Here is an 11,347-nt window from a genome sequence, read left to right on the forward strand (position 1 = left end):
GCAGATCAAATTGCAAAGGAGTTCTCTGATTGTTTTAGGGATGAGTTGCCTTATGGGTTACCTCCAGAGCAAAATGTTCAGCATAAGATTGAACTTATTCCGGAACCTATAAATAGGCCTCCATGTATGCTAAGTTTTGCTGAAGAAGCAGAGGTGCGAAGACAATTGGAGAAATACATCAAGCTGGGGCAGATTTAGCCCAGTTTCTCACCTTTTGCTTCGCTAGTGATATTCCAGTTTCTCACCTTTTGCTTCGCTAGTGATATTAAAGAAAAAGAAAGATGATACTATCCACCTCTGTTTAGATTATAGAGCACTAAATAATATCATTGCTAAGCACAAGTATCTGATGGCTTGGATTGATGACTTTTACCAAGATGGCTCACTTCATTCTGACTAGGGAGTCTGTTAGAGCCCTGCAAGTGGCACATTTGTTTATTAAACATATATTTCATTTGCATGGATTACCCAAATCCATAGTGGTAGATAGAGACGTTAAATTTACTAGTCATTTTGGGAATGTTGTGTTTGAGGCATTTTAATTCCAAATTTGAAAATTTTTTAACAAGATTACAATTACAGGAGGGGTTTTTTTATTCATATTTAGAAAAAAATCCCTTAGCAAGTAAAGAGGGATTATTTTATTGGGGAAAACATTTTAGTCAAGGCATTTTCTAAATATCCCTTAACACTAGTTTGGTAGCATAATAGGACATAAAAGTATTCCTTAACACTAGTTTGGTAGCATAAAAGTGTCCTTTTGAGATTTTGGCAAAAAAATCACTTCCTGTTGTAGATGTGTTTTTGGTGATTTCCTCTCTTGAGCTTAAGGTAAGACTCATAGGACTATTATCTAAAAATATAAGGTTATAGACTAGCAAATCCAACTACAGTTGGAATAAATCCGAAAGTGCCTAGTGCCACGAACTATGTTATTTAGATGCAAGAGATGCTAGCACTTGTGAGAGAACACATCCACTAAGCTATGGATAGAGCTAAGCATATTCGGATGAAAATAGATCTATTAGAGAATTTAAGGAAGGAGAAAAAGTAGGAGTCCCAGAGGTGCTCCAGATTGAGAGCTCACTTAGGGCTGAACCTTAGGATGTCTACCTAGGCAATAAGGAGCTGAGATCTTTGGAGGAGGGAGAGTCTATATATGCTAGAGGTGGAGCACACGGGCTCACAGATCTAGAGGTATTTGATAGATATTAGAAAACCTTGTGGTAAGATCAAAGGACCATGATTTGGTGGGACTCTAGATCAACCTTTTGTATTGTGTTCATAGCTTTGGACATAAACATATTGTTTTAGTGAATTCTATATCTAGCTTGGGTCATTGTCTATTTTCTAGTATGCACATGTATGTGAAGCACATTAAGTTAAGAAGTTTGTGATTTCACCCACACACACCACACAGTGTGAGCTCTTGGGCTATTCCAATAGTCTTCTACTATGCGTACCCTGTGTTGGTCAATTTTTAACATAACCAAGCTCATAGTATTCACACTTGTCCCACCCTCTATTTGAAAACTTTTCTGCCCGAGGTCTAGTCCTTTACCTGCTTCAAATAGTCACATATGACCAACAATCATTACACCTCTAATACGAGCTGACCTAGTCCTCTAAAAAAGCTTCTGACATGCTAGGTAAGTTTCTCTATGTGCTACCCATGTGGCAGCTAGGTACTGTCCATGTTGCAACCCCATCTTCATTGTTTTCCCCCCTTGTTTGTTGCCCACATGGCAACCACGGTGTTGCCCAAGTCATAACCCTAACCCTTTCCCATGCATTCCTCATTTGGCGACTTACACATGGGAGGTGACTTCTCCAATGCACAATGCACTAAACATGAATAGAGTGTCACAGTAAAGTGGCAAACAAAAGGAGCAAGCATGACCTAGCATGGATAAACCCGAGAGCAGAATAGCTTGCAGACTAATGGGACTGCTACAGACAGCAATTGTGCTAAACATACATGGACTAGCACAAGCAGCTAGGAACCACAAAGGCAATTAACACAGATAGCCAGATAGTGCAACTAACGTGGTAGACCAATAGGCAACATGGACAAGAAGCTAGAATAGGAATGCAGAATGGACAAATGTCATGACGCAAGCAAGGCAGCCCCATAAGAGCATGGCAACACGTGGTAGTGTGGGTGGATTGTTGGCCGACCTGTATGGTATTGAGACCAATTAGATACTTTGATGGCTAGTGCAATGCTAAAGAGAAAAGTATTTATAAAGTATTCCCTTAGGATTTGGCCCCCTAACATGCAACAGGGTTTGATCTTGACCACTCAAGACAAATGGAAAGCTTCAATGTTGAAAGAAAGAAATCCAAGTATTAGAAAAGTGGTGGATTTGATTTATTTTAACCTAAGGTAGAGTGAATTCATGCATGAGCCTTATCTCTGTATATAGATATATTATCCTATATTGTATGGTGTGAGAGAGCTCACCATTTGGTGAGATATTATCTAGATCATGTTTGGGTGCCACACACTGTCTCTTCTCACTCTTCCTCCTTAGTCATGGATTTGTGTGTAAGAGATTGAGTCTCTCCCCAGATTTTGTGACATGGTATCAGAGCAGCCAATGCATTTATGGCTATCCCTCCACAAATCTCCTAACCATGGAAAGAAGAGCACGATTGTTGGTATTCATTATGGAGATTGGGACCATTGTATGCTACAAGGGGTGTAGCAAATTTCAGCCCCACTGCAGTAATTATGGCAATTGTACATCGACCGTTTGGAGGAGTCTTTAGCAACAATTGTCAAACTAAAAGTTTTTTCCCAATTGTCAAGCTTTTGCTGTAGCATTATATTGTAAGTCTTGAACAGATCTCATGCAAGGTCGCCTAGGCCTCTGCTATAGTGACTACTTTGCCAATCGAATATGGGACAATACTGAATCCACAATTGTCTCAATCATTAAAAGTATTTCCTTAATGTCAATGAGGATCTAATCCTTCACTGCTATGTCACGTCCCAAGGCTTTGATATCATTCTAAAGAAATGTGGCTAGAGCATAACCTTGCACCAGAAGACTTTTTCCTAGAGGGATCCAAACTAAGCAACATGCAAAAACATGTGAAGATGACGTGCGCACAAGAATGACTCAAGCAATTAGTTGAACCTACAAAGATATGAAGATCAATAATAAAACACTCAATGTTTATTGCACCAAATCAAGTCAAACTCATTCAAGGGTTATGAAAGGTGCATCCAGGTATGGGGTAGCTAAGCTCAAACTGGGGCGATATCCAAGACCAACCTTTGAGCACATGGCACCACCAATCAGTAGAGTAAGGGATTGATTTGTGCAAGCTATCGAGCTCCCTCCACCTAGCCATAGATCTATCACCCTCTCAACTAGAGATTAGCCAAGCAGCATGCCACATTTGCAACTACAACCCCTTTATCTCTTACCATACGAGTCCACCAATCCAAGTTTTTGGTTGGCTAGACTAGGCATAGGCCCACTCTAGGTTGCGGGCTTGTATGGAATTCACGGGATCCACCTATGGATTCCCACAAATGAGGCCTCATCTCATACGTATAGACCCAGCTAAAGGTGTTCCTAACATAATGGCACCCAAACATTGGACATGTACGTAACAGTAGACCCTTTTAAAGGTCCCTTACTTGGACCTAACCCCATCTTATTACTTTTTTTTTCAAGAAAAAAGAAACTTCTATTGATTCTTGAAAAACATCATACAGATTAGCTTCCAAGAGGAGCAAAATATGGTTAGTACAAATGAAAACTGGATGTCATAAAAATCTGCATGTAATCCTGTCTACCTTTTGTTTTTCAAAAAAAATTTACTACCTCATTTGTCTTCTCTTTCGTTTTCTCTTTTATTTTATTTATAGAAATTTGGACTTTAGAACAACAAAAATCTGAATTTGTATGATTGGATATATTCTAGTCTTACAAAGGTATATTTTGTGGCAAAAATGGGCCCTGACTAGGGATGAGCAAGCTTGGGCCAATGGTTGGTAGCCACGTGGCCAGGCGGGCCAGCAAGGAGCAGCTGGAGACAGAGGATGATGGAGATAGCGACATAGGAGCTTTTGAGGGTGATGCTAGAACTATACACCCGTACTCTGTATCTCCCATCAACCCACTAGATGTCTCTTTTGACTTACATCACTGCCTGTATGAGCCATATTTCCTGTCTGAATTCTCCCATGACTTCGGTGCACATGCTTCTCCCCGACTGCCAGATAATCTGAATATATCAAACGAGCTGCACTTCCCTACACTAGTTACTAATCCTTTGGAAGAATGTGGACCTCCATCTTTTCGCCATGGAGCTTGACCAAGTCCCCGTGGTGGGAGCGGAGGAAGAGGAGGAGGAGCTGCACACCCCTCTTATAACTCAGAAGCCACGGGGTGGCTTCTTCAATCTTCCCCCAGGATTGTGTCCTTCTCCTAGCACTCCCAATCCAAATGGGTACCTGGCTTCTAGAGAGCTACACAAAGCCTACCTTGCTCAGACTCCCAAGCATAGAGATGCGATTGGAAACGGTGAAGGACGAGTTGCAGGAGCCTTTGCTAGCCCTGCCTCCAAGTACTCACACATTCTAGGTGGTGAAGGAGGAGCCTTTCGAATTGACAAAGACAAAGCCAGTGGAGACAAATGAAATGCAAACGGGGGCGGGGTCTGCCCTCAACCGATGGAAGCTCATCACGTAAAGAAGAATGAGGAGATAGGCGCGATACTAGGCAGACTCTAGGAGAGTCGAGGCTTCCCACGACCTGTGAGGAAGAAGTTGAGGACCTCCCACCATCTCAGGAAGAAGTTGAGGAAGAAGTTGAGGACCTCCCACGACCTGTGAGGAAGAAGTTGAGGACCTCCCACCATCGGGCATCTCAGAATCCAAGCATGCTTCATAACCAGATGTTAGTGGAGCACAACAATCTAATGGAGAGGATCAAACAGATGGAGAAGGTAAGACTGTAATGGCTTTCTTGGATGACAATTTGTTGCATGACTCTCTAGTGTGGCTTAGAACCCATGCTTTAGTGGGTTTTTTGCCTGGGGTCATACCTCCTCTTACCTTCATTGAGTCTTGGATTAGAATGAACTGGATTAGGAAAGGGATAAATGTGCTAAATGTAAGATTCCTAAAGAAAGGCTTTTTTGTCTTTCTGTTTGAGAAACTTGAGATGGCTTCTAGAGCAATGCAGTATGGTCTTTGGACTATTAGAAACCAACCCTTGTACTTAGAATGGTGGTCCAAGTACTTTTCCCCTGATGCCCCTAGGTCAACCAAGTCCTTGTTTGGGTGGAGCTCCCTAATCTACCTCTTTATCTATGCAACCAACTTCCTTTTTTATGTTGTGGTCTGGGAGAAGTACTGGGTGTAGAGCAAGAAAACTTTATTAATCCTAAAGGCAATCCTCAGATGGACATAGCTGAGGAGATGCCTAAGACTCTCACCATCCCTAACAGAAATGGTAGGGTTTTCAGAGAACAGCCCCTATCCTATACAAATCTTCCTCACTCCTGTTTTTTATGTGGGCTATCCACTCATGTGGTAAAAAACTACCCTTTAAAGAGATCCAAAGCCAAAGAACCAGAATCCACTGTTGCTAAATAATCTACTCCTACTGAAAAGTGGGTACCTAAAGTTCAAAATCCCCCTGTTAAAAACCAGCCCAACACTCATAATATCACTAGAGTTAGTGATAAAGACAAGGATCTCAGACATCCAGTTACAACAATTAAAACTCTTTTGAACCTCTCCAGGGATCAAGAAGAGAGTCTAGAGAATAGCCACAGTGTCAACCAAGATGATAACATGGTTATAGAGGCTGGATGGTCCAAAGAGTTTGAGGAAGATGTCAATAGAGAAGATGCCATGGAAGAGGTAGAAGGTAGTGAGGAAGATTCAGAGGATGAACAAGGGAAGGGTACTTAAATCATTGCACCATCTCAAGAGGACACTAGTCAAGGCAAGGCATTCACTGTAGTGTAACACAAGAGGAGACAATCTAAGGCTACTACAGTACAAGTGAACAAGTACAAGTGAACAGTACAAGTGAACAGCAGTCCCGACCCTAGGGCTAAAAAGGAGCAAAAGAAGAATGTTAGATAAAGTGTTGACCTTCTTGACTCTCAATGTTAGAGGGCTTATGGACCCTGGTAGAAGTGAAGAGCTAGTTTTCTGGTTGAGAGATAACTCTCTATCACCTCTTCTTTTAGCATTGCAAGAAGTCAATGCTTGTAGGAATACTCTTGAGGATAGGCTTAAAGTGATAGATAGAAGAAGATTTTGGTACTACACTTCACATGAGGAGGGCAAAGGGGGCATAGCTATTGGAATCTTATCTCACTATAAGGATAGCATCACACAAGTCACTATAGATGACCACAATAGATGGTTAATGCTGCAATGTTGTGTGAAGGAGATTAAGCTCTCAGTTATCTCTCTTTATGCCCCTAACTCAGCTATAGAAAGGAGGGCTTTATGGAATCTCTACAGTGTGCAAATGGCAACTACATTCTAATGGGGGATCTCAACATGGTAGAGAGCAAGGCAAACAGATGGATGGAAAAGGGCACATGCATCAGAGGTTCTGAATTGCTTTCTTGGGAAGAGTGCAAAGATCACTGGCAGTTGGTTGATGTGAGCACAAATAGGGATTTTACTTGGTGCAATAGTCAAGTTGGTGATAATAGAAGGGAGGCTAGATTGGACAGGTTCTATGTCTCCCAAAGTTTACTAGACAGTCATCTGTCTTTGAGAGTAGAAACATACTCCTCTTTAAGCTTGTCAGACCACAAACTTGTCTTTTTTAGGTGTGACTTTGGCTCTGGTGAGAGAAGCCCCTCTTGGTTTAAAGCTGACCCTAAACTCTTCCACCTAAAGAGTGTGCAAACTCTAATAATAAGGCTTGGCAGAGTGCTTTCTCTAAACACACCATGGCCTCAAATGCTTGGGCACCAGATTAGAGCTCAAAGAATGTATTGCATTCAGGATAACATCAGGACATTAGAGCAAAAAGCCATAGCTGGAGATGTGGAGGCCTATGCAAAACTAAATAGTACAAGAAAAGATCTTAGAAAACAAGAACAGATCAAGTTAAATGATTCCAAAGTATATTTTAGAGATTGGTGGACAGGCAAGATTGATAGACCCACTAAGGAAACATTCAAAATAATCAGAAGAATAAGGTTTGAAGAGGAGATCCCTCTCTTTAAAAGTCCAAATGGCTCCCACTTAAATAACACGGAGGAGGATATTGAATACATCTAGCATCATTTTCAGGAACTACTCTCCTTCCCTTAATGATGACACTCAAAGAGTAAGACAGTTATGTCAAATTATAAGGGAGAAGGCTGTTAAAACTTTTGATCTACCCTACTTAGAGAGACCTTTCAGTTTGGAAGAGTTGAAAGAAGCTGTGGTAGTCAAGGCAGATGGTAAGACACCTGGGGAAGATGGGTTACCTATTGAGTTCTACAAGGTTTTCTAGGACCTAGTTGGCCCATATTTATTACTGTTATGGCAAGAAAGTTTAGTGAAAGGTTTTTTTCCCTTCACATTAATGGGGGCATTTTCAAACTGATTCCTAAAGAGGGCCCCAAAGATGAGATTAAGAATTGGAGGCCTTTAACAATGTTAAATTGTAGCTAGAAATGTTTGCAAAAGTCTTAGCTCTTAGGATTCAAGGCAAAATGAATGAGTGGATTCTTCCAGAGCAAAAGGGGTTTATCAAGGGACATCACCTTCTTGAAGCCATTATTAATATATGGGAAGGATGTGAATATTCTAAAGAAACTAAACATGATATTTGCTTTCTTAAAGTTGACTTTGATAAGGCTTATGATAGGTTGGAATGGGATTTCATATTTCAATCTCTACAGGACATGGTTATGGGACCCTCTTTTGTATCAAGTGTTAAACTTCTGCTCACTAATTCTACAGCTAAGTTCAATGTCAATGGAATGATGAGTGACCCCTTTTTTCTTAAGAGATAAATTAGACAAGGCTACCCTTTAGCTCCTCTTCTTTTTGCTATAGCTGCAGACTCTCTAGGATGGCTTCTTAGAAGTCAAATTCAAGAGGGAAGTCTGAAAGGCATAGAGCAGATTAATGGTGGTAAACAATTGGTATGTCAGTAATTTGCTGATGACACCACTTTGACTCCTAGAAACACTGATCAGGATGTTAGATGTGTAATGGATTGTCTTGAAGTTTTTTGTCAAGCCTCAGGATCTTCTATCAACCACTCCAAAATAGGGTATGACACACTCAGTGGTGGCAAGGAGCAAGGGGTTCTCCAACAATTCGGATGCCTCAAAATTAAAAAAGGGACAATTTTCAGACTTTTGGGCATTCTAATGGGCAATGAAGTAGAGGTGGGACTGGGTAATGGATAGATTTCAAAAGAAGTTGGAAAAATGGAGAAGTCTGCAAGCAAACCTGGCTGGAAGAAAATTGGTTCTTAACCATTGCCTCTACAACATTGGTATTTTTTATCTTTCTTGTTGGTCTCCTTCTAAAACAGGTCTAGACAGATTCACCAGATTGTGCAGGTCATTCTTATTGGGAGGGAACAAATAAATATCCAAAGTAAGGTAGGACTATTGTATCAAGCCCAAAGACGAAGGGAGACTAGAGGTGATAGATATATCTTCTGCTGCCAAAAAGCTTTCTGCTACTTGGATTATCAAAGCATCACTATATCCAGAGGAGGATTGGGCACAACTGCTTTTGAGAAATATGAGGTATTAGACCCTGCATGGCTCCAAATTGGAAAAATTACCCTTTTATCTTTGCTCTTTTTAAACCTGAACCTTGTAAATCCAAGGGAAGTCCCCTATGGAAGTCTATTGGGGGGGATTTTGAAGAAATAAAAGGTTTCCTCCTTTTCTTTGGCAAAGGAACATTTATGGCCATTGACTCTATTTGGGTGTCCTCAATATTTAGATCTGACACTTTGACAGATGAGCAGTTTTCAGTAGCAGCTATCTGACTCAAGAAGGGTAATCACTCTTGGGGTCAGGTTTGGAACAAAGAGCTTTTCAGGTGGAAATCTTGGCATGAAATGAGAAGGGAGTTCTCCCTAACCAACCAACATGAGAGACTGATCATGGAAAGACTAGACTTGAGTTCAGGTGGGTACTCGCAATGCAGATAGGAAATTAACAAGCAAGCGAAAATTGGCGAAACCGACTCTTGGCCTAGTGAGGCCTTTTCTTCTTCTTCTTGGTCTCTTTTTCTTCTTCTTCTTCTTCTTGGTCTCTTCTTCTTTGTTGTCTTCTTCCCCTCTGCTGTTTCTGCTGCAGCAGCAGCAGCGATGGGCTTGATCGGCATGGTTGCTAGCGGATCAGGGTTCTTGTGTATCGGGCTATGGCAGAGTTCCTTCACGTTGGCAGCCCTCCTGCGATCCCGCACTCCATCCTTCACCTCGCCTCCTTTCCATTCTTCCCAGCTCCTCTTCATCTCTGCCCTCTCCCTCTTGCACTTCATCGGTGGATTGGTCGCCTCCCACAACGATCACACCCTCGCAGATGGCGTTGGCTCCGCTGTTCCTCTCGAGAGAAGCGCTGTGGCCCTCGTCTTCTTCGTCTTCGCCGTCTCTGCTCTCGTCTCTGAGAAGACCAGGTTCCTGCCTTTGCCGTCGGAATTTTTGCAGTTCATGCTCCTCTTTGCATTTGGGCAGGAATTTCTCCTTTTCTACCTTCAAAGAGCCGACGCCGGACTCGAGGGCCGGTATTACAGTCTTCTCCTCGTGCCCATCGGGGCCTGCTTCGTTGCTACGGCATTAGGGATCGCTTACCCTTTCTCCGTCTTGCCGCCGCTTGTACGAAGCGTTGCGCTTGTCTCGCAAGGCACTTGGTTTTTTCAAATGGCTTTGTCGTTCTTCACGACCACCTTCATCGCCAAGGGTTGCTCTTTGAAGGAAAGGGGCGAGGGCGACTACATTATAAGTTGTGCTGGTATGGATCTGATGAGAGGGAAGGCCATAGCTACTCTCCAATTCAATTGTCAAATGGCTCTTTTGCTCATTGTTTTGCTTCCCTTATATGGGTTTTTCACAAGGAAAGATCATAAGCTCCTTAATTATAACGGATTGAATTATGAGAGGGTGGACACCTCCGAAAGCTACGAACTCAAATCAACTGGCCAGGAACCATTTGCAGCGCCGCCATCTTCTTTCTCTCTCGAAACGGACGAAGATGAGGCTCTTCCCGACGAGCGACATAATGCTAACGATTTTCAGAGCGTGGCAATCTAGAGCAGAGTTGATTTATCAAATTCAGATCTTCACCAGTGCAAATATGCAGTTTGGGGTTGAATGGGGAAGGCTGTTTGACTAACTCAAAGGGCTTCTTTCTTTTCGAGGATCTGCAGTAATTGGTGGAATATATTACAGTCGACAGAAGCCAGAGACAGAGCAACAATCGGAGAAATTAGCAGATGTTCAATCATTCCATATGAAATCAAAGTATGAGATTCCCCCATTCAAAGCTCTATTTCGTGCACGAGCATTTTAAAGGTTTCCAGGAGTTTGAAAATCTACCAGATATATACATGCTCTTTCATAGGGCTACACAGAGCTTCTTAATGCACTTTTAGCTGAATAAATACGCTATTAAGCTTGTGCCATTTCTGCACAACAACTATGGTGGTCTTTACCTTCTGGAAATCAATTTTTAGGTATTGTATTTAATACTTGAAAGATGCATCACGACGTCCTAGTTTTGAAGTGTTTGTAGATTGCTATGTATGGCTTAGTTTAGTTGTGACCCAACAAGTCCGATCATTTAGTCGTAATCAAACTGACTGCCCCTTCATCCTTTGGCCTTAGGGCGGAGCATCAATCTCTGAAGTGTTGAGCCAACTTGAAAGCTGCGTTGTAGCCTTGAGGTCAATCTACGAGGATGTCAGTGCATAGTCTGTGCAAGAACCTTAAGAACTTAAACGGGACATCTGTCTGAAGTTTAATCAACACTTGAGTACACAGGTTCGCTGAGTGATATTCTAGTTTCTTGTGGCTAGTTGAAATGAACTAGTCTTTGAATGCAGCCACATAATGAGGGGCAAAACCATGGATTGGATATCATTGAGGAAGGCTTTGCAGTTAAAGTGGGCTTCATTTGACAGTTGGTCAATTTGGTAGGCACACGATTTGTGCCACCAAGTGGCAGTCTCACCTTTCAGGTCAGTAGCATGAAGGCAAATATGCATCTCTTGTTGCTACTTTTTGATATGACTGAGAAGTAGGTGTTGATTTGGCTGAGCCAAGAAACAAGAATTAGAGGTTGTGTCTTTCTATTATGACTTTGAAAAGTGATATTCTCAGGCATGTCAAGGCAT

General features: G+C 41.9%; 1 protein-coding gene across 1 annotated transcript; it reads left to right on the top strand.

Annotated features, from left to right (window-relative positions):
- Nucleotides 1-9,201: 9,201 nt before the first annotated feature.
- LOC147896683 (uncharacterized) lies at nt 9,202-10,928 on the top strand. The gene has a single exon (XM_087381581.1). The coding sequence runs from the start codon at nt 9,324-9,326 to the stop codon at nt 10,263-10,265; it is 942 nt and encodes a 313-aa protein (XP_087237707.1). The 5' UTR covers nt 9,202-9,323; the 3' UTR covers nt 10,266-10,928.
- Nucleotides 10,929-11,347: the final 419 nt, after the last annotated feature.

The sequence above is a fragment of the Dipteris shenzhenensis genome, chromosome 11, assembly GCF_047967505.1.
Source record: "Dipteris shenzhenensis isolate YYH24624 ecotype China chromosome 11, Dip_SZ_1.0, whole genome shotgun sequence".
In the NCBI taxonomy this organism is placed as follows: domain Eukaryota; kingdom Viridiplantae; phylum Streptophyta; class Polypodiopsida; order Gleicheniales; family Dipteridaceae; genus Dipteris; species Dipteris shenzhenensis.